Source organism: Triticum dicoccoides, chromosome 4B (assembly GCF_002162155.2).
Source record: "Triticum dicoccoides isolate Atlit2015 ecotype Zavitan chromosome 4B, WEW_v2.0, whole genome shotgun sequence".
NCBI lineage: Eukaryota > Viridiplantae > Streptophyta > Magnoliopsida > Poales > Poaceae > Triticum > Triticum dicoccoides.
The window spans coordinates 432,720,838-432,744,905 of NC_041387.1; the positions used below are offsets into that span (position 1 = coordinate 432,720,838).

Below are 24,068 nucleotides of genomic sequence, written 5' to 3' on the forward strand. Positions count from 1 at the left end.
TTTTGTGCGTAATAAGGAGGCACTTCTGGTGGGTCCGAGCTGACAGCGGGGGGAGCATTTTTTCATGAAATATGGTGGCCCGTCTAGTGGGTCCCAGCAGTCAGGGGGGAAACTTTTTTTTCGCAAAATACGGTGGCCCGTCTTGTGGGTCCATTTTGTCAGGTGGAGGAATAATTATTTTGCGCATAATAAGGAGGCACTTCCTTGCGGCTGTCGTGGACCCAACTGTCAGCCTCTCCATGTACAATACTCTTCCAATGGAAGTCGGTCGTTGACCACATTGACCACGCCGCGCTGAGAGCACCACGGCGGTGGACGGCGGCGAGGCCTAGGAAGGGGACGACGCGGAGCTGGGGAAGACGCGACAGTGGATGCCCACGCGGAGAGAAGTATGAGGGTTCACTGGTTCAGCTGCGGTGTGAGGCTGCCGTCGCCGCAGAATAACAGTGGGTGTGGATGAGTGGAGGGATGGCCTGGACAGCGGTGGGAGTAGTAGGGGGAGGTGAGGCCTCCGCGGCAGTACAACCGACCACGGGAGGCAGAAGCAGGCGGCACGACCGGCGCTGCTTTGGGCGGCTGGAGCAAGAATACCAGAGGTTGAAGAAGCACTATGGCCATTGGATGGACATCGTACGGTCACTGCAGCTAGAATCGTTTATATTGAGTAAGTTGGCAAAGTCCTTGGTACGCGTCAACTTAGTAGGCCCATAGGTCAGCCTCCGAAACGGTGCGCCCCAGATGTCAGGGGTAGGAATCATTTTTTGGACGGCCGAAGCTAGAATATCCGAGATTGAAGAAGAAGCACGACCTCCGTTGGATAGACATCCAACGGCCACTGCTGCTAGAACCATGTGTTGACTATAATAAGTTGACAAAGCCTTGCATACGCGTCAACTTATTTTTTTAGGGGACGCGTCAACTTAGTAGGCCCACAAGTGTGTGGCAGAGAACTTATGGCCCATTTGCGATTTGTAAGAACTAGTTGACCCGTTGCGCCAAATGGCGCAGAGACCTGCTGAAGACATGTTGTCGATGAAAATAGTTTCATGCTGCAAGAACCTTCAACTAAATCATGCTATTTTCTAAACATGTTTATTACATTGTTAAATAATAGTCTGGGAAAAGGGAAACTTTGCATAATATGAATATGTTCAGTTTGAAAATATGGCCACCATGATGAGAGAGTAAAGTTGGCATGGTTGTATTTTTTTAGCAAGTTTGAAAACATGATTCATGATGAGAAACCTGGCCATGCATATTGTTCCTGCAAAAACGGGGGAAAGATAAGAAACCTAAGAGAAAAACATATCTTTGTTGTGCATATATGGAGATATAGGGATCAAGAGGTATTAGGATAGACCATATGTTATTTAGCCCAGCCCACGTTGAGCGATGCCTGCGGCCCGTGAGAAGCTGGATATGGAAGCGGCAGGGGGCAGAGCCAGCAAAGACTTCCTTTCTTTCTCGGTTCCTCAGCTGGGTGACAGAGAAGTTTCGTCAGCCGCCGACCGGTGCGATTTTGCGCCAACTGGCGCAAAGATCCGCTAAAGCCATATTGGCGATGAAAATAGTTGCATTTTGCGAATACCTATTCGATATTTGTAGTAGAATGCTATACCGAAAATATGGTTAGCATGCTGATGATTCCAAGTTAGCAACAAAAATAAATCCATAGTTTAGTTGATTTTGTTACGGGCAAGCACATATGACAACAAACTTAATCTCTTAGTTAGGGAAAACGAGGATTTGTTGCGCCAAATGATGCAGAGGCACTCTAAATCCCTATGCACAAGGAAAAAATTATCCATGGTGCAATAACCTTTAATAAGAAACATGATTGATTGTTGTCTACAATGAGATGTATATACACACATTTTAATTTGATAGCACAAAATATTTGCTACCATCTTCGCAAAGAACCATTTAAAATCATGTACGCATTGAAAATATGAGCGCTTTCCGATGACACTGTTTGAGAAAAACATACATAGGGTTTTGTTTAAAAATATATGTGTATAAAATCATGATTTCTTTGACCATACACATAGTAGAATACAAATAAGCCAGGGGACTACATATCAAATCCCTTGCTCTTAAAACAAAACAATAAAACTTATCATTTCCTCTCCTCATAGCATTCTCCTCCTCTCCTTCTCGGGTGCGCTGTGTGGCTTCCAACGAATCCTGCACCACCACCGCCAAATCCAACGCAAGTGTTATTTAGATAGCAGAAAAACAATGTGCAATACAATTATATAGACATCTCTAGCAAAATATTGATTGCACATGTAGATGGAGACTAAAACGAAGAAGGCATTAAGAATCAAGACGGAGAAGATCTGGTTATAGTATCAGCCAGGAGTCTCAAATGAAGTACCACATACATACATAGAAGGTTCAGTTTCAGTTCAAATGGGATCCAAAAACATACATAGAGTTAAGTTTCAGTTCAAATATCATGTAAAAACTTTTCAGCTTAACTTGAATAAAAACATACGGAGACTCCACCATGTGACTTCCACATAGAAGGTTCTCATATAGATGGACCACCGAGAAAAAATTACGACAGGTTAGACCAAAAAACAGGAAACATTTTCCTGTCAAAGGCTCCACCTTGTGACTTCCACTTAGAAGGTTCTCATATATATGGACCGACGAGACAAAATTACGACAGGTTAGACCAAAAAAAGGAAACATTTTCCTGTCAAAGATAATTCAAAATTAAAGAGAGGAAAATCACAGTCTCTCGTTTTGCCAAAATTACTGTGTCGACCTAATTGTTTTTTAGGCCCAAATTAGCTTGATTCTAAATAGATGCACGGTACTAACTATAAAAGTCATCAGTTCATACCACAACCCAATGACTAACAATGAACATCTCTCTATATGCAATATGATTTCAGAGTGAAACATACCATTATTTGCTATTGGACCAACCAAATGTGGTTTCAACTCCACATGAGAAAAACAATGTAGGAACTGAACATACATCCAAGCATACAAAACCAAAAATTCAAGCAAGAATTAGACAGGGCATCTAAGGCCACGATAGCATTCACTCACCCTGGTATGTAGCATCAGTGGAGCGAAATGTGTCAATGCCACGATAACATCCACATGTCCACCTTCAGGCCTCCCTGACTCCTCCTGCCGACCATGCGCCTCTGCCATGGCGTGTCCCCACATTCCCAGCCATGCCTTCTCAAGTACTCCCAAGAAGATAACGGCAATAACAGACTGTGCCAACATTATAAACTTAATATTAGTAATTATTGGACATACGTTTAACTTGCACATGAACTATGTAAAATGCAAAATTACTAATGCCAGCTTAATAAAATGACTCCGCGGTGTCGTACATGGCAAACCAAAGATCATACTTGGTACTATCTCAGGTAGCAACAAATAAGCTAAAAGAAGGGAAACTTAATTATAGTGCATTGTTGTCAACAATGAGATGTATACGCACATTCTATTCTGATAGCACAAAATACTTGCTACCATGTTCGTAGAGACCCATTTGAAATAATATACATGTACATAATACATTCTCCAGTGTACATTTACATAATGTCTCACAGTTTGGAAGAAAATATATATGTCAATGGCGGTACATAAAACTAAAAATGAGTGTATTTGTCGCTAGGGAGTAAAAGGGCGTATCATGAGTAACTGTATCCAGTATACAGAGAGTATTTCTCTGTCAAATAACTCCAATGAATCATAGTAAATTCAATACATTGTTTGGAAGAAAATATTGATAGAAGTCCATTGAGCGCTGAGGAATAAAATCGTTGGGGACTGAAAAATATATTGATTCTAGCAAAAAGCATTTCTCCAAGTGAGAAACATTCAGTCCAAAACCACATCAAGACCAGCATACCTACAAAAAGAGAAAAGATTCTGATGATTACAGTTGCTAGCAACCGAAACCTGGATCCTGCCCAAATTACACAATATGAATAGTTCAAATCGAAAGGTCATTTGTATCCAGCATAGTGTATTGCAATTATAACTTGAAGGGGTATGCTTGAACAAAACTGTATGCGGTCCCTCTCTCAGTGTTGACCTCCAGTCTGATGGTTATTTATGCAGAGACTACTGACGCTCTCAATTCCCGACTGGCACAAACCAGAGCATTGCTAACTGGCCAAATTAGTGAAAAGTATTATGTGCTGATACCTTAAGGAAATGGGCCTTATTTGCCACTATCCTATTAAATTGTTCTCTGTCACCTCTGATATTTTCCAAATATTATTGTTACTTTGAAAGTAAGTTGTGATCCTTAAAAAATTCAGAGCCTTGATGTACAAAAGGCATCAGGTTTAGCCAGAGAGCACTCGAACAACTGTATACTGTTATCTACAACTTCCATAGTTACATTTCTTTCATGGCTCCGCATATAGGATACATCACGTCACATCCAATGAAATGGATGTGATTACTACTCCCTCCGTCCGAAAATACTTGTCGGAGGAATGGATGTATTTAGACGCAATTTAGTTGTAGATATATCCATTTTCATCCATTTTTCCGACAAGTATTTCCGGATGGAGGGAGTATAATATTATTTTGGAAACTCTAATCTGTAACATTGTGGCAATGATTTTCGACTTCAGAACCATGTTATCTGCACATTAGCATGTAATCCACTAATACCAGGACAAAGTTCTACTTCGACTATACTTGATGCATAATGGTATTTGTCCTGTCGGTCACTCGCATTACAAAAGGAGAACTTTCAATGGATAATATTAAGTCGATGACAAAACAGGAAGACATATTATACGAATAAAGCAAAATGAGTACTTCATTAAACAATAATTCTGGAACATATAGCTTTTCCGACTTAATAGAATTACCTCCAATGTGGTTTCGCTAATGGTGATATCTCAACTGGGTACTGGGTAGTCAAGAACAAATGTTCTAGGGAACTAAATGCACCTATAATTGTATGATATATTCGGCAACATGGTAATATTTCAAAACTATTGATGCCTGACACACATTAACTAAAAACCCAATTTCCCAAATTATGTACTTTTGATACCAAATCTGTAGCTCCACAAACATTCATTGGCTAGCTGAAACAGTATAAATCTTTGAAACACTAACTGTTAAAACATTCCTCTCTAATACTGTATGTGATGTCAGGTTCTGCCCTATGCACATCAAACGCCATAAATCACAAATATACACTGAAAGAAACATCACATGCTTCAGGCTATACACCGTTTCAACCATTAAGTAGAGGACACTGTCATAAAGAAACAAAACAGAGGCCACTCACCTGCTTCTTCTGCTACCTTGTATATGCAGATGAAAGCCTCCAATGATGAAAGAATTCCTAGTTTAGGGATATGACATCCAATTTGCTAGTAATATGTCAACCAAAAATATTAGTTACAAATATTATAATTTTAGTCGGCAGCAGCAATGGCCCACCAACTCAAACAGTTGCATGTAACAACATATTCTATATCGAAATATAGACTACAACATGTACATGGACATGTTAAGACTTAAGAGGCTAAAAAATATGGTATACAATAGATTCTCAGGTGGGTTTTCTTATCTGCCCTAGTTGATTTTCGGAAGGGAGGTGTTCTTATATGTCCCCATATCCATCACCATATATACAAAGTGAAGGTTCCTCCGGTTTTCATTGTGGACAGGGGGTCAAGCGAGCATCCCACAGTCACCTTGCAACAAAAGGAATGCAAACATTAAAAACGGGAGACCAAGTTGTGACAAACCTCACAAGGCCATTGCTGATGTCACAAGACCAAGTTGTGACTAAGGAATGGCCCACCAACTCCTTGTATGATTGATTAGTTGTTATCATCATACCATTTTGGTCAGGCTAGCATATCAAAAAAAAGAGGGCTCATTTATCATTTGCCAATTTCATGGTCAAGACAACCATTCTTTTCGGACAGACATACACAAAAGATAATGAAAGGAGATATGATGACACAGTGGTAGGAGACAGTGATAGTGACGCAACACTTCCGACTCGGGTTAGGAACACCAAATTTAGTACTTTAGTATTCAGTTTATCGCTAAATATGCAGCATGTAGTCGTCAGATTAGTACTTTAGCGAGTACAATTTTCTGTAGTTCCTGGTGAAAATTTCATCTCCATGTCGTAACATAATTGACAGTGTGCATCAATTCAGCTGATTTAGTTACCTTGTGACCTTGTCCATGTAGGGAATGAGGTCTTGCAGCCTCCTTAGCCTCTTATTGATCCTTGTTCTTGTTTCCTAAATAGCATAAGCAAGAAAAATGTTCAGTATAAACATCCGACACCAAGACGAATACCGAAAATGGTGCAGGAAACTAACTAACCCTCCCAAGCAATGCTCTGCGGGTCAGTGGTACAGCCACGCTTGGCGTGGACTCGGCAGTCGGCGGAGTCCTGCTGCAGCTGCAGGTAGTCGTCCATGCTGGGCATGTACAGCTCGAGAGGGCTAACTGAATCTGGACCAAGGTGTTAGTAGAAGTGTAGCATTAAACAATTGGTAGGCGGGAGAGTCCGGATGGATGTGAAGTGTATATATGTGAAGTTTGTCCTACCTGGGAGCCGATGTTGCTGAAGCTGGTGACCATGCCGACATCGTTGTCGCCGAGCACCTCGGCCTTCTTACTGCCGAGCGCTGAGAACATGATGTTGGAGTTGGTGTCGTCCCAGGTGCTCATGGAGAAGATCCTCAAGAGGTCACTCGAGCGGTTGAGCCGTTGCCGGCAGCGATGCTCTCGCCGACGTCCTGCTGCCTCAAGAAGCTCCACAACGAGCCCAACCTCCTCTGCTGTACCATCGCGTCGACGTTGCCTCCTCTGTGCGAATGCAAGTAGCTGATTCCCATCCTTCCTCTCATTCCACCCATGCCGCCATTGCCTGTGCATCATCAGTCACAGAGCCAGAGCACATCGATCAAAGCACACAAGGGCCAAGAAAACACAACACCCGACCAAATCTGGAAAATCAACAGATCACTGAAGCAAGGATCATGACAGCATATAGGACATTTAAAGCATATATGATATATAAAACAAAGCAACCTCCAAGATAATACGCCTGCTAAACGAAATAAAAATAACTAATTAGGACATGGAACCATCATAACTGCCATGTTGCTCTGTAGTTGGCATATTTGAGCTATTAAAAACCTCAAAATCTAGTACTTTTGTGTCCTAATGGTGACAACCAAAAGCTATCTATTGCGCATTGAGCACCTTAGTCGATGGTCAGAACATTGTGTCATGATGGATTCAAACAATCTCAAATCCTAGCCATTTAAACAAGATACATAGTTCATGAAATTTATCCCAATAGTACACAGAGGAAGCTGCATAATATAAAAGAATAAAATATGAATTGGCAATCAAACTGTAGTAAGTCCCTAAATCGGTATGATCAGAACCTACAAAGCAGAGTACAATTGAAAAGTTAAGGTAAAAGAGAACTTTGACCTAAAACTGTAAAACAAGAAAAAAAACATTTTTACCTGTCTGTGCTGTGGTAGATGAATTGATAATCAAACTGCAGTCATCTAGCCTTGAAAGCCAAAAATATAATGGATGGACTATGAGAACAATACAGAAGTCTGTTGCATCGGATTGTAGTTAAACAAATTCAGATGTGGTCATTTGGTGGAAGGATACCTTAGTTGGATATAACACTAATCAAATGGTTGTCGCCTGCACATTCGTTTCTGGTGACAAATATATGGTGCACTACACCTGCACATTCAATTGCCATGGTGAAAAATACAGGTGCACAAATGGTTCAAGAAGTACAATCGCATCAAGATAGACTAACATGTTTCTAGATTGGGATTTGCTTCATCCTTAAAAGCCTAGCACTTGAATCTGTAACCTTCAAAGGTGAGCAATCGATGCCTGACTTACAAAATTCCTCTTTCTTATAATCTAAGCATCTGTCAAAGAGTTCAAATGAAGAAAAGCATAATGAGAGCAACTATATGAACCAAGCTATAATTTCCACATCATAGCTTTCAACGGCAGAGCAACTTACAGAATGGAATTACCCAATCATTATCAATGTTAGTGAACTATTTGTTTAACTCTCGTAGGAACTCAACTATCATTGTCCTCGCTGATCTCACCTGGTATGTGATGTGGCGGGGTGCAACCATTGCTTATGTACCCCGTGAAACTGAAAATGAAAGTTTGACATAGTAAAATACACCAATACCCAAATTTGCCTAAATCTGCCCCACGAGTGATATTTTTCTGTTAATGACAACCATGTGAAACTAAAAACACCTAAATATAACCTGACAACTTAAAATTTACTCAGGAAATGACAGAGTAGATCGAGAATCACCAAAACAACTCACCTCAGATGAAGCACACATCAAGGAGACCTGCTTCACCTCCAATGATCCACCTCTACCTCACACACATCATGTCTCCTCCTACATCAAGCCATCATGGAAGGAAAAATCTAAGAATGTGCACTGAAACCTCAAGTAGTTTCACATTGGACAGCTCGAGCGGGCTGGCTCGCCTTGGTCGCCTCGACCACGAACGTGAGCAAGAAGGTGGAAGCCTACCTTGGCTGGTGTGGGTGAGTTCTTCCACGGCACGCCCCGGAGTAAGAAGACAGCAGAGAAGAATCGCGAATGGCCCCTGGCCGGCGGCGCCGCCTCCACGAGGACCAGCCTGCTCCTTCACCTGTCCCCGCCTCAGCCCTCTTCCCTCTTCCATCGAGCCTCATGTCCCCGACTCTTCCCTCTTGGAGCCTCACCCGCGACGGGCCGACAGCTGCTTGTCCGGGTCGCCTGCCTCCAGTGCCCCGTCGCCCCACCACCGGGCCTAACTTGCGCCAGATCCGGAACCAGGCGCCGCCGACGACCGGATAAACAACGGAGAGAGGGGAGTCGAGGTGGGGAAGCAGCAATGGTGGCGGAGGAGTAGGCGGCAGCGAGGCCTTGGTGACGAGCGGGGAGGAGGGAGGGGCAGTGGATCAAGGGGAAAGTGGGAGCTAGGGTTGTGCGTTGCCTGGTGTGCGAGCGAGATTGGGTGTGTAGCACGCGAAACAGATTGGGCAAAGTGTCGTTCACGCGGAAACGGCCAACCCAGCCAACGAACACGAGGTGCGAGCCCACTCGTCATTGGCCAGTCAAAACGACCGCCAGGTGAAAAATCTGTTACAGCGAGGTGAAGATCCGACGGTCAGGACACGTCAGAAGGGCAGATCCGACGGCCCACGAAGGCCTAATAGGGGAGCCTCCTGGAGGTGAGTTGGCTAGCCTCTTTTTTTTTAAATGTACAGCCCATTTCTTAATTTTAATGGAATTTACTACAGCCCATTTACAGTTTGTTAAAAGTACAGCCCATTTTCTAGCTAGTACAATGATTAATAATTTCAACCAACCGTTCATGACAGAATTCAATAAAATTACCCAAGTTTTCATGGGATCCGAAATATTTTTATCTCGAAATTTCTAGTCAGATTAAATATAAATTTGTATTACGTAAAATTCAACAAAACATTGCGCACACAACAGTTAAAAAATAAGATTTTCAAAATCCATAAATAATATTTTATAAACTAATTTCATGTTTGGTGCATTTTTTTATAGTTATTGCCCAGTTTTTATAATTACATCCCATTTATTATTTTTAAAGCCCATTTTCCTGTTAAGTCTAATGCATCCCTCCTAGGAAAGATTTGCAGCCCATCGGGGTGGAGAATAACAAGTTGACCTTGCCTGGGTATTCCTCAAAAAACGTATAGCTGGGCTAGCTATTTTCATCTTGAAAAAAATTAATATCTGGGCTCGATATCTGGCCTGGGCTAGACGGGCCACAGCCCGCCCAGTTAATACCCTGCTCTCCTCTGAACAACAACGAAAACATCACCAAGAAAAACTCTGCAGTGCTCACGCCTCAAAAACACAAATACTGCTCGAGATGCTTGGTCCCAGCTATCGGCCGCACCTTGTGCAATTCACTCGTTTATATTGACTACATAGGTTGACAATGGTGTGGGACCGTGATGTCAGGAAACCGGAAAAAAGAAAAAAAATATAGTTATACATAATAAGGAGGCATTTGCGTACATACGGCTATGGCCCTAGTGGGCTGTCATCTAGTCAAAATAAAGTCATCTCCTAAATCCTCATGTTCGTTTTCCATGTTAACAATGCTCGGCGTCAGGGCGAGCGCAACAACTCAAAGGACGACGGAGAGGGCCTCGCGGGCCCTACGGATGGTCTGATAACACGCCCGCTACTCATTCAGGAAGCCAGGATCATCGGACACCTATGAGCATCTTCGAGAGACTGAGACGACATGAAACGGTAAGGCCGCGCTTGGGAGCTCTGGTTTATTTCACACCTGTATTAAGATACAAGTGTAATTTACTCATCATCGAAAACAACGCGTAAAATACAGGCGTAATGAAATCGAGGGCCCGAGGTCTGTAAGTAAAACAGGCGGGTTACACGTGTAATTTGAGAGACCAGTGTATATTTTACTAGTCGAAATTGACCAACCAAGCACTTCGTCCGAGACCATCTGCTTTTATTTACAAGCGTCAGTTTTACAAGCGGTTTTGGTTGGAAAACGACGATCCAATCACGGCCTATGATAATGAGTTGGTCGGAAGATCATATGGTTTCACGTCTAACCTACCCGACTTGTCGTATAGGCTATGAATGAAACATAAGATGATGAACTTCTTAAGAACGGAAACAACAGAAGAGGATGATCATCTTAACAAGCAAATCACCGGCATTAGATCGACATGCAAAACAATACGAAGCATTATTCTCAGGAGGCACTGTGAACAGCTCATGATGTCGCATACCACAACATTCCAAGCTCAACTTTGCAATTAAACACAAGGCCTGGCATTACATAGACAATATGCAGAAGAAACTCTTAACACGGGAATATCTCAGCAGAGTAACTATTTACTTCTAAACTGAACACAGGAATAGGAAAAAACGATCGACGCTGCTCACAGCAAAGGGCGTCCTACTCAGAAATATCAAATGCATGTATTCTAGCTAACATCAATGAGCAAATTTTGACAAGGTTTTCCAATTCCAATATATTAAACTAATGTCTTCTTGTTAACATCAATGATTAAACTTTGACAAGCTTTTCCCATTCAAAATATGTAATGCCTATGATCATGGAGTCATGTCATGGCTTCTTGTACTTGTTTCGGCATTTTTTGCCCAGTGCACTCCATGTGTTGTAGAGTTGCCTATGATCTCTGATACGTCCCCGTCGTATCTACTTTTCCAAACACTGTTGCCCTTGTTTTGGACTCTAACTTGCATGATTTGAATGGAACTAACCCGGACTGACGCTGTTTTCAGCAGAACTGTCATGGTGTTATTTTTGTGCGGAAATAGAAGTTCTCGGAATGACCTGAAAATGCATTGAGCAACTTTTCAGAATAAATAAAAAATACTGGCAAAACAATCAGCGTCAGGGGCCCACACCTTGTCCACGAGGGTGGGGGGTGCGCCCCCTCCCCTAGGGCGTGCCCCCTACCTCGTGGCCCCCCTGGACGTTCACCGACCTCAACTCCAACTCCATATATTTGCTTTCGCGGAGAAAAAAATCAGAGAGAAAGTTTCATCGCATTTTACGATACGGAGCCGATGCCAAGCCATAATATCTCTCGGGAGGGCTAATCTAGAGTCTGTTCGGGGCTCCAGAGAGGGGGATTCGTAGCCGTCGTCATCATCAACCATCCTCCATCACCAATTTCATGATGCTCACCGCCGTGCGTGAGTAATTCCATCGTAGGCTCGCTGGACGGTGATGGGTTGGATGAGATTTACCATGTGATCAAGTTAGTTTTGTTAGGGTTTGATCCCTAGTATCCACTATGTTCTGAGATTGATGTTGCTATGACTTTGCTATGCTTAATGCTTGTCACTAGGGCCCGAGTGCCATGATTTCGGATCTGAACCTATTATGTTTTCATGAATATATGTGAGTTCTTGATCCTATCTTGCAAGTCTATAGTCACCTATTATGTGTTATGATCCGACAACCCCGAAGTGACAATAATCGGGATACTTCTCGGTGATGACTGTAGTTTGAGGAGTTCTTGTATTCACTATGTGTTAATGCTTTGGTCCGGTACTCCATTCAAAGGAGGCCTTAATATCCCTTAGTTTCCAATAGGACCCTGCTACCATGGGAGGGTAGGACAAAAGATGTCATGCAAGTTCTTTTCCATAAGCATGTATGACTATATTCGGAATACATGCCTACATTACATTGATGAACTAGACCTAGTTCTGTGTCACCCTATCTTATAACTATTACATGAGGAACCGCATCCGACATAATTATCCATCACTGATCCATTGCCTACGAGCTTTTCATATATTGTGCTTTGCTTATTTACTTTACCGATGCTACTATTACAATTACTACAAAACTGTTAGTGTTACTTTTGCTACTGTTACCGTTACTTCCATACTACTTTGCTACTAAATACTTTGCTGTGGATACTAAGGTATCCAGGTGTGGTTGAATTGAGAACTCAACTGCTAATACTTGAGAATATTCTTTGCTTTCCCTTGTGTCGAATCAATAAATTTGGGTTGAATACTCTACCCTCAAAAACTATTTTGATCCCCTATACTTGTGGGTTATCAAGACTATTTTCTGGCGCCGTTGCTGGGGAGCATAGCTCTATTCTTTGAGTCACTTGGGATTTATATCTGCTGGTTACTATGAGGAACTTGAAAGACGAAAGAACTAAAATTTATCCCTCAACTATGAGGGGAGGTAAGGAACTGCCATCTAGCTCTGCACTAGATTCTCCTTCTGTTATGAGTAAGCTTGCGACACCTAAACCTGCTTCTGCTATTAATTCTGATATGTCGCATGTTATTCATGATGCCACTTCTACTATGCATGATGCTTATGATGAAACTACTTTTATGCTTGATACTACTGTGCCATTAGGTGAATTTCTAGATGAACAACTTGCTAGGGCTAGAGAGAATGAAATCATTGAAAATGAAATTATTGAAGATAGTGATGATGAAGGTTCTCCCCCTAAATATGAATTACCTGTTGTTCCTGAGGGTTATGTTATGGATGAAGAAACAACTAGAGATATTCTTGCTTGCAATGATAGATCTGATCTTAAGAAGTTATTAGCTAAACTAAAACAGAAATCTCTAAATGCTAGAATGAAATATGACCCTGCTTTTGCTACTTCACCTAATTTTGTTACTGATAAGGATTATGAATTCTCTGTCGATCCTGAGATAATTACTTTGGTTGAATCTGATCCTTTTATGGCTATGAATCTGAAACTGTTGTGGCACATCTTACTAAGTTAAATGATATAGCCACCCTGTTCACTAATGATGAGAAATCTCGCTACTATTATATCCTTAAGATATTTCCATTCTCATTAAAGGGTGATGCTAAAACTTGGTTTAATTCTCTTGATCCTGGTTGTGTGCGTAGTCCCCAGGATATGATTTATTACTTCTCTGCTAAATATTTCCCTGCTCATAAGAAACAACACTACAAAAAAAAACACATCCGTGACATTTTGGGCCGAACGAATTTTTTTCCTGTCATACTTATGACACTTCTATGATGATAATTGTGACAAAACCCGGTATCATCATAGATGTGGTGGGCTCCTACTTCTATGATAAAAAATCATGACAAAAAATGGGCTTTTCGTCCTGGGCGGGCCAAAGACGCAGCTGCATGACATTCTTTCGGCCGTCCATGACGGAAAAACCCATGGTAGAAGCGAGGGCGAGGAAAATTTCGGGGAGTTCTCGGTTACGGTGGATGGTCAGGGGCCGGGCTATGCGCATTTCTCTCGTACACGTACGCGTGTGTGTGCGAGGCGTTGGGCTCTAACTGAACCCGAGGGAGGCGTCGCCTAAGTGAACCCAAGCGATTGCATTGCAGGCTACGCGTTACTGAACCTGAGCGATTGCACTGCAGGCTACGCGTTACTGAACCCGAGCGATTCCTTCGCTACTGCTGCTAACTGAAGCCGATTGATGCTGTGTTTGGATGAACAATGAGCATTGCAGGGGGGGTTTGGATGAACAGTGAGCATTGCGGGGGGTTTGGATGAACAGTGAGCGGTGGGGGTGGATGAACAGGACCCCATGGCGTTGCCTCTGGATGAACAGGACCCCGATCGATCGAGCCGGTTGGAGCTGGATGAACAGGACCCCGTGGAGCGCTGGATGAACAGGACGACCCCGTGGAGGGCTGGATGAACAGTAGACGGTGGAGGGGTGGATGAACAGTAGCCCGTGGAGGGGTGGTTGAACAGGATCCCATGGAGAGGGGTGGTTGAACAGTAGCTGATGGAGTAGCGCGCAGTGGAGGCTGGATGAACAGGAGCCTGTGGAGGCTGGAGGAGGTCGACGGTGGATGAACAGTAGCCCGTGGAGGCTGGAGGGAGGTCGACGGTGGAGATGAATAGTATCTCGTGGAGTCTCGTTTTGCGGTACGCCACACCCCTCCCGATGAACAAGACCCCTGTTTCGACCGTAGCGCTCCAACACAAGTCCGTTTCGTCCATTTTGCGGTATGCCACACCCCTCCCGATCAACAGGACCCCGTTTCGACCATAGGAGGTCCAACAAAAGTCCGTTTCCTCTGTTTTGCGGTATGCTAGACCCCTCCCGATGAACAGGATCCCGTTTCGAACGTGGCCAGTCGAACACAAGGCCATTTCCTCCCTGCGGTACGCCAGGCCTCGTTTCCATCGCCTGTTCCGTCCGAGCCCTCCCATGATCACGACAACGCATTCCGTTTTGACCCATCCGGTTGGCTTCCCATGAACACGACGATGACGATGTTTCTCCATTCCGACCCAGCCATGTACACGAACCCTGGCCATACGTATATATGTGCGAGTAGGCGTTTGAGACCTCACCCGTATGTACGTATGTGGCCATATTTTATTTCATGCACACTGGTCGTTGTACGTACGTGTACATGTTACATGCGCACCTCTACTATGACACGTGCGCGCCTTTACATCCACCAGTATGTACATACACGTTCGCGACCAGAATGACAATGCTACGTACGCTTCGACTAGGTGGGTTCCGACTGTCAGGCACTTCCTTGCGTGCGAAGATGTAGATGGTGGGTCCCAGCAGTCAGGGGGGCGAATCATTTTTTTATTTTTTTGTTCGGACGCACTTCCTTGCGTGCGAAGATGTAGTTGGTGGGTCCCAATAGTCCGGGGGGCGATTCGTTTTTTTTCGGGCGCACTTCCTTGCGTGCGAAGATGTAGCTGGTGGGTCCCAACAGTCCGGGGGGGAACGTTTATTTCACGAAATAAGGTGGCCCGTCCGGTGGGTCCCTGCTGTGAGGTGGAGAAATAATTATTTTGCGCGTAATAAGGAGGCACTTCCTTGCGGCCGCCGTGGACCCAGCTGTCAGCCTCTCCATGTACAGTACTCTTCTGATGGAAGTCGTTCCTTGACCACGTTGACCATGCCGCGCCGAGAGCACCAGGGCGGTGGATGATGGCGAGGCCTAGGAAGGAAGGGGACGACGCTGAGCCGGGGAAGACGCAGCAGTGGATGCCCATGCATAGAGGAGTATGAGGGTTCAATCGTTCGGCTGCGGTGTGAGGTTGCCATCGCCGCAGAATAATAGGGGGTGTGGGTGAGTAGAGGGATGGCCTGGCCAGCGGCAGGAGTAGTGGGTGGTGGTGAGGCCTCCGCGGCATCACAGCCGGCCACGGGAGGCAGGAGCACGCGACATGACCGGCGCTGTTTTGGGCGGCTGGATCAAGAAGACCAGAGGTTGAAGAAGCACTACGACCGTTGGATGGACATCATACGGTCACTGGAGCTAGAACCGTTCATATTGACTAAGTTGACAAAGCCCTCCGTCCCCGTCAACTTAGTGGGCCCACAAGTCAGCCTCCCACCAAGGTGGGCCCCAGCTAGCAGGGGGAGTATTCATTTTTTCTGCTTAATAAGGAGGCACTTCCGGTGGGTCCGAGCTGACAGCGGGGGGAACGTTTTTTTTTTGCAAAATACAATGGCCTGTCAGGTGGGTCCCAGCAGTCAGGGGGGAAACTCTTTTTTGCAAAATACGGTGGCCCGTCCAATGTGTCCCTGCTGCGTGGTGGAGGAATCATTATTTTCCGCGTAATAAGGAGGCACTTCCTTGCTGCGGCCGTGGACCCAACTATCAACCTCTCCACGTACAGTACACTTCCGATGGAAGTCGTTCCTTGACCACATTGACCACGCCGTGTTCTGTTGCATGCATGCGTCCATGGGCGTGGTGCGTCCCCACTGTCATCCTCTCACGTACAGTCATCTTCCGATGACTCTCGGTTGTTCACCACGTTGACCACACCGTGCCGAGCGCACCAAGGCCGGTGGACGACGGCGAGGCCCCAGACTAGAACGCCCCGGAGATGGGGAAGACGGGGCAGTGGAGTCACAGATGGAGAGGAGTGGGAAACTTGACTGGTTCGGGTGCGCGGCAGCACAGCTGCGGTGTCGCCCACGGGAGATAGGAGCAAGAACAGAGGTTGAAGAAGGAGCACGGCTATTGGATTAACATCCAACGGTCCAGCTACTAGAATCATTTGTTGATTAAGTTGACAAAGCCCTGCGTACACGTCCGCTTAGTAGGCCCACAAGTCAGCCACCAAATCTGAGGGGTCCCAAGTGTCAACGGGATGAATAATTTTTTTGCAAAACAAGGAGGCACTTCCTTCCGTGCAAAGATACACCCGGTGGGTCCCAGCTGTTAGGTGGAGGAAACATTTTTTTTCAGCTTAATAAGGAGGAACTTTCCTTGCGTGCGAATATGGACCTCATGCGTCCCAGCCGTCAGGCTCTCCATGTATAGTCCTCTTCCGACGACTCTTGTTTGTTGACCATGCCGCACCGAGCGCAGCGAGGCGGTGGACAACGGCGAGGCCCCGGATGGGAATGACTCGGAGATGGGAAGACGCGGCAGTGGAGTCGCAGATTGAGAGGAGGAGAAGGGTTATAACTGGTTCTGTTGCGGCGTGGGGCTGCAGTCGGTGGAGAATAACAGGAGGTATCGAGGGATGGAGGGATAGCCTGGCCGACGATGGGGTAGCGCTTCGCAGCGATGCGTGCTAAGCAGATCCGCTAGCCGCCGGAGGCTGGACCAGGCGGTCCCGACAACGCTGGAGGAAGAAGACGAGAGATTGAAGGTGCATGCCGGCCGTTGGATATAAATCCAATGGTTGTGGATGTCACAATCATTTGTTGACCAAGTTGACAACGCCCTGCGTAGGCTTCATCCTATTGGGCCACATGTCGGCCTGCAAAAATGTGGCATATATTTAACCCATGTTTTCTAGAATGTACAGTCCATTTGCTGGGCTGGGTGAACAAATAATTTCGCATCAATCAGGCCCATTTATGTTTTCTAAGAAATCCCAGCCCATTAGCACTTCCTTGAAATACACGAATTAGCTGGGCTCATTATATATATAATGTTATGTTAGAAGGAGCAATTAATATCAAAGAATAAACCGAAGAGGCACATATATATATATAATTAATAAATTAGCGAGTTATTGCTCAAAATAATAATGAGCATGTTATTATTAAATTGGTCCTTAAAATCTACGCAAGCTTTTGTACACAATCACCAGGATTTTCCTTGCCCGTGAGTCAAAAACAACCAGGATTTTCCTTGCCAATTTCTGTTAAACATTTACTTTTATAAGTTAATAACACGTGTGATGTTTTTATAATGTATATATAAGTCTCTATAAAATATGCGATAATAGTAATAATATAAATATATATAATGTGGTTAGAAGGGAAAACATAAATTGGACACAACATTATTATTCTTATATATAGATAAGTAGAACAGAGACCCGCGTTTTATTAAAAAAATACATTGGGCTGCTGATCTTTAAGAAAAAGCCCATAGGCCGGTATAGACCTCAAAAAATAAGTCGAAACCACTGTTTTCATATGTTGTGGGCTACGCATGTTAAAATACAAAACCTAGGCCTAGCTGATACTTGTTCGCCCTCTAGAAAAAAATGATACCAGATCCTTGAGCGAACTGGATTAAAGAGGGGGCTGGCGGCACGACTGAAGAAGCACATCAGGAGCGATTTTTTTCTTCAGTGGATGGTTGTCGATAGCGGTTTTTACTTGCCTCTGCACCATACACCTTGTATTTTTAGCCTCCCAGTCCGTCGTGGTGGACCAGCAGCCCATTTGCTGGGCGAGCCAACCTACAGAAACCAGCACTCAATTTTTCATCAAGCCCCCAAAACAATGCAGTACTATGTTTGTTTTGAGGCCGACAACATTACGGTAGGGGTTGAGCGGGGTAGAGGGGAAGACAGAGTAATAAAAATATTAAAAAGAGTTGATGCGTCGTTGCTACCCTAACAAAGCAGGTGCAATTCTTCTCGGGAAGAAGGTGTGCTATTGACACCCACACGTCACATACCCCACAGTAGGCATACTAACAAGTTCACACACAAATACATCAGAAAAGGTAAACATTCGTATCAAACTCAGGTTCACAGGACACGTTCATATTCGTAGCCAACATTCACTATCAACAACTCAAAAGATTCATATATACACAAATTCAGCATATCTATGCATCCAAATGATTGATAGATCACACGACAATATTCATACATAATTCACAAAAAGATTCAGATATACACATGTTCAGTATGTTTATGCATCCAAATGATTGATATCACGGCCAATATGATCCATGGACGAACTTTAATTACCTAGGGTACAGACTGGTAAATGTTGTTCAGTCGGAGGTACTTCTTGCTAAAATTAGTTCTTGTACGAGTAAACTTTCGAGTACATAAGAGGCAGCACAGACAATCTGAACTTTGCTTGTAGGTTTATCCTCAAATAGTGGCCTTGTGCCGAGCGAGGTTTGAGCAACTTGGCCACTATTTTCATCCAACTAGTTTACTGGCTCATCTTGGTCCTGTAGCTCGCCAAAATTCTACATTGCAGACGAGAAAGGAGGCGGTTGAGAAAATGAACCACCCAAATTTTTTGTGCAGTTCAACTGAAATGGAGCATCCCTGGCGTGCAGATTGAATAAGTGCCAGATGAATATACGCGTCAACCAACTTGTCTGGAATCTTTAGACTCCATGCCATATAGTTCGCTACCATATCTATCGATAACCAAAAGGCACAAGTTGGGACCAAAGACTGGACTGTGTTCTTCTGGGCTATGCGCCAAGCAATATTTTTGGCGTTCACTCTCCTAATACTTGGGAGTTTGACAACTGGTTGACGCCAGTTGATATTCGAAAGAATATAGGCACTTCCTGTCAACATCCATGCTTGTCTGAGTGAACTTTGGAGTCCATGGCAGCAGCATAAGTATCTGTCCGTCTGATCATTTTGTGCAGTTCTACTGAAATCACCCAATGCAATGATTCGCCTGCGAGTTCAGGCTCCAAGTTACTCCTTTATAAAATCGGCAAATAGTAGCACAATACCAAATTACCAATACATGACAAGCACAATAATTAGGATAAAGACCAGTACCAACCTGCGTGAGGTAGCATATCAATTACTATTTCCTTTGACTGGAAGCCGAGATAAGTGAAGTGACTGACAGCGAAGGAAGAAAGCAAGCTGAGATTAGCGACTGACAGGAAAGGACGGAAGCTGTCGAGGCAATGAAGCACCCAAAGTTTTTGTGTAGTTCCACCAAAATCGAGCATCCCTGTTGGCACATATATTGAGAGAGTGAGATTACTATAATAGTGGGACTAGTTGATGAAACATACACTAACAAATAGAAGCACCCTCATTATCTTAATGGGTAAAGTTAGCAACATAGTAGTCTTGCTTAAATAGAGGTATTAGTTTATTTAATTAGTGCCAATTAGCTCAACACTCAAAGCATTGCCATTTATCATAGGTTGCAAAACTTTAACGTGCAAAGATAAAGGAGTTCCTCATGACAGTAGCACGATACAAATAGAGATGACATCAAACTAATATGGATGAAGGCCTTAGGCCCATACCAACCTGAGAAAAAAGCTTATTCATGTAGTCCCATAAGAGATGATAAAGCACTCACTGGAATCACTCAATAGTATATATTTTTGTGCACTTCAAAGTTATGGTTGAAATCACTCTTGTTTACCAGTGCTGAGATTATATCGAAAGATTATCAAGAACTTCCAGCAGAGTTAAAGCACTGGCTGGGATACAGTTCATTGTATTGTCTTGTGTAGTTCCACTAAAATGTATGATTGGCACAACATGATCCCTGTTTGCACAAGTAGGAACAAGGTGAAACCTTCATTAGCTTAGTGAGAAAGGATAGGAAGACATTAGCATATTACTCAAATAGTAGCATCAAATTCATGATGGACAATACGCAAAACATTGCCTCATTGAACCAATGGAAATAAGACATGCAAAACAATAGCACTATTATGTCATGACACCAATAATATTCCCTCCCTGCTCCACCACATGATTCACCTCCATAGACAAACATACACACGTACATGATTCAGCATAGGGTCCTACTAAAGATTTGTTTAACTCCGTCGGGAAAATTAGGCAGCAATAAATTAGTGGAACTTAAGTACTCCTAATTAATTAAGTGAGACAACAGAAGTGGAAGGGCTCCCTGGAGGATCGTCTCACATGTAAGGTAGTCATTGCCGGAGCCCTTGAATGGCCTCGACTGAGGCCTCTGGCTCCAGCAAGATCGCCTTGGCACTGTTTATTCTTGTTCTTCTTCCTCTTCATGCTCTGTTTCTCTTTCTCCTCACCAGTTGGTGAAACCAAGTACATGATTGGCCTTCTATTTCAGAATTGGTTTTGTCAGTGAGGGACTACAAGTGCACTAGTAAAAAATAGCATTATTTTCTCATGGCAGTCGGAAAATAGAGATGAACACATGCATTAAATATCATTCTTACCTAAAGGAAGGTTATGGCACCAATATGGACGATGAGGATTGGAACACAGATCTCCCTTTGTGCAGTTCCACCGAAATGAACCAACTGTTCCATTGTGACATTCCAGTTAAACAACACAAAAGTCACTTCTTTTAAGAAGAGTTTTCTGCAGTGCACCAAAAGGTCACAACAGCAACCAGGTGAATTGGATATCCCTGTTTGCACAAAAAGGTACAGAGGAAACAGTCAAAGTCTCAAACAGTTAGAGGCAAAAACATTTGGCTAAACTTGTCATGGCTTATAACAGTGGCATGGCTTCATTTTCACCAGGGACATTAGATTAAGAACAGCTAAATATTTGGTATAAGGACATGGGACAGTGGGTGCACCAACAGTCCAGCACCATGTGCGTAAACAGGGGCATAAAGTGGTGATTCATAGTTTATTGCCCCGAGAAACAAACATCCAAGAAACATATCTGGGTTGGTCCCATTTTTGTTCACTCTAGCCACCTACTCCTATGTGTGGATAGAAAATCTAGTTCTGGTCATACCACTGTGTACATCATTACCCCTCTATTTCCCTTTTCGACCAAGAGACCGGTTGGATGACCAGCCTGTACTACTCTCACCCCCTTTCCTTCCTGTTTGTACCAAGTCCGATGTACATACTAAACTCCCCCACCCCCACTTTATTTTTTGTTTGGACCAAGTAGTACAAGATTCAACTCCATGAAGTAGCTTTACCTCTAACAATAGAAGACAAAAAATAGGTGACGTTGGACCATCCGATCGAGAGGGCTGAGAGGTAGAAAATGATGCACATGCAGTGACGTAGCAAGCTGGGGAAGTAGAGCTAAGGCGGTTTCGAACGAAGATATACCTGAAGGTCGTCGGGATGTGGATAGGTGGGCGGCGGGAGGCCGGATCCACCCACAGGCAACGACGAAGGGATCGGAGGACCTCCCACGCCGGCGCTCGGCCAGAGATAACGGTGTGGCCGACAGTGGGTCTCCTCCCTCGCTGTCGACGACGGCCTAAACACTGCCCCTCCTCCCCTTCATCGGTGGAGGGGGATACGTCCGGATCTGTAACCAGCAGTGAGGATAGAACGACGGTGTTTTTTGAAGGGAGAAAGACAGTGTTACCACCCCTATCTTGTTTAGATCTGGAGAGGATGAGTGTGAGAATAGAGAAACCCTAGAAAGCAAGCGCGGAGGCTCCGACCTATATATACGTAATGGGGTAGTTTTCCTTTTTCGCTCCATCAAAACAATCGTTTAAAATTGTGTACTACATGCCAGATCGCAGTTTTTTTAGTTGTTGATTGTTTTTTGAGATGGCTACCCACTTGTTCCAAGTGGTGTTACGGTGTGCCAGGTCGCACTTTGTATCGTTCAAGTCTGGTACTACAAGTCCCACCATTAAATGAAGAACCACCCCCTCGTAAAAATTGTGAACAAAGCCCACGGCTAAAATTAGCGGAAACGTGGGTTGCCCCAACATGCATTATTATTTATATTTTCTACTCCCTCCGTTCCTAAATATAAGTTTTTTTTATTAGCCACACCTAAGACAAGAATTTTTTTATTAGCAGTGAACCCCACATGTCATAGACACAAAAATTGTGGCAAGATTCCCTTAGGCAAGCCAAAGTGTGTCTAACAATTTGAGCAACTCAAGTTAGGCAAGTGTGGAAAGTGTGGGAAAAATAATGTGGCAACATAAGACAAACATAGTCACAATCCAAACAGCCCCGTAATTTTTTGTGACATGCATGAAAATTTGGTTAGTTAAATTTATAGTCAAAATTTGGCAAGGTGCATCAAATCAACACATGCAAGTATCAAAAGGAAAGTCATGGCATGCATGCATGCGTTGTACTCCCTCCGTTTACAAATATAAGTCTTTTTAGAGATTGCAACAAGTGACTACATATGAAGCATAATATGTTTACATACATCCGTATGTTGTAGTCCATTTGAAATGTGTAAAAAGACTTATATCGAGTGCAGTGCTTTGATGTGTCGCGTCAACTCGTACAAGACCGAGAAGTTTGATTACTACAACGCCCTCTCCCTCACGGACTAAGCTCCGGTGCCTTAACTGCACCTGCCTTTGGCTGCATGACAGGAGGGCCAACTGAGGGAGTCCTGGATTAGGGGGTATCCGGACAGCCGGACTGTATACATCATCCGGACTATTGAAGCGTGAAGATACAAGACTCAAGACTTCAGCCCGTGTCCGGATGGGACTCTCCTTTGCGTGGAAGACAAGCTTGGCGATCCGGATATTGTGTTTCCTTCCTTGCAACCGACTCCATGTAAATCCTAGCCCTCTCCGATGTCTATATAAATTGGAGAGGTTGGTTCCTAGAAGACCGATCACACTTACAATTATAGCATCATAGGCTAGCTCTTAGGGTTTAGCCTCTATGATCTCGTGGTAGATCTACTCTTGTACTATTCATATCTTCAATATTAATCAAGCAGGAAGTAGGGTTTTACCTCCATCGAGAGGGCCTGAACCTAGGTAAACATTGTGTCCCTTGCTTCCTGTTACCATCAGCCAAGACGCACAGATCGGGACCCCCTACCCGAGATCCGCCGGTTTTGACACCGACATTGGTGCTTTCATTGAGAGTTCCTCTGCGTCATCGCTGCAAGGCTCGATGGCTCGTCTCGTCGTCAAGGACAACATTACCTTGGGGGAGCTCTGGCTGTAGGCCAAACTCTCCGACTTGGCAGATTTATCATGGCCGCCCCATCGGCGGTAGCGTCGACAATGACCTCTTGGGTCATCAATTGTAACCTTCGCTTCAGTTCAGAACTCGCCGAACAGATGGATCCGATGGAGCTCTCCTCCCTTAATGAGCTCTTGGATTGCATCGCTGCTCTGGGAGTCGCTATAGACTATGACCGGATCGGGCTTAAACCCGACCAAAGGGACATTAGATCCCCGCCGGCCACCCATGAGATAGCGGTAGTGGAGGAACCACACACGGATCACCCCTCGACTTTGAGGATGAATTATGTCCGGATCACGGAACCCCTTGAGCCGAATACCTGCTCAAAGGAAGACATGACCTAGGTCCTGGACTTAGAACCGGGCATTGGGCCGATG

The 24,068-nt window shown here is 44.2% G+C and overlaps 1 protein-coding gene across 14 annotated transcripts; it reads right to left on the bottom strand.

Moving 5' to 3' along the window:
- Window positions 1-1,039: 1,039 nt before the first annotated feature.
- LOC119290707 lies at window positions 1,040-9,062 on the bottom strand. Of its 14 annotated transcripts, none has more exons than XR_005142000.1 (13): window positions 8,583-9,062; window positions 8,367-8,444; window positions 8,133-8,182; window positions 7,826-7,943; window positions 7,669-7,746; window positions 7,512-7,561; window positions 6,580-6,901; window positions 6,352-6,483; window positions 6,193-6,266; window positions 5,291-5,702; window positions 3,064-3,237; window positions 1,361-2,184; window positions 1,040-1,264 (listed from the first exon to the last, which is right to left on the bottom strand). XR_005142000.1 is itself a non-coding variant. In XM_037569337.1 (5 exons), the coding sequence occupies exons 1-4, from the start codon at window positions 6,910-6,912 to the stop codon at window positions 5,845-5,847; spliced, it is 558 nt and encodes a 185-aa protein (XP_037425234.1). In that variant the 5' UTR covers window positions 6,913-7,502; the 3' UTR covers window positions 1,935-2,184; window positions 3,064-5,844. The 14 variants fall into 14 exon arrangements, 1 of the variants encoding a protein (XP_037425234.1); XR_005141992.1 differs by having other exon boundaries at window positions 3,064-3,883; window positions 8,583-9,061; XR_005141999.1 differs by having other exon boundaries at window positions 3,884-5,702; window positions 8,583-9,061.
- Window positions 9,063-24,068: the final 15,006 nt, after the last annotated feature.

Excerpts from the sequence above, each read along its gene's own strand:
- LOC119290707 (XM_037569337.1), bottom strand. The coding sequence starts at position 6,912 with ATGATGCACAGGCAATGGCGGCATGGGTGGAATGAGAGGAAGGATGGG. Across the intron at positions 6,484-6,579 it reads TCAGCAACATCGGCTCCCAG|ATTCAGTTAGCCCTCTCGAG; the intron begins GTAGGACAAACT and ends ACCTTGGTCCAG. Across the intron at positions 6,267-6,351 it reads GCAGAGCATTGCTTGGGAGG|GAAACAAGAACAAGGATCAA; the intron begins GTTAGTTAGTTT and ends TATGCTATTTAG.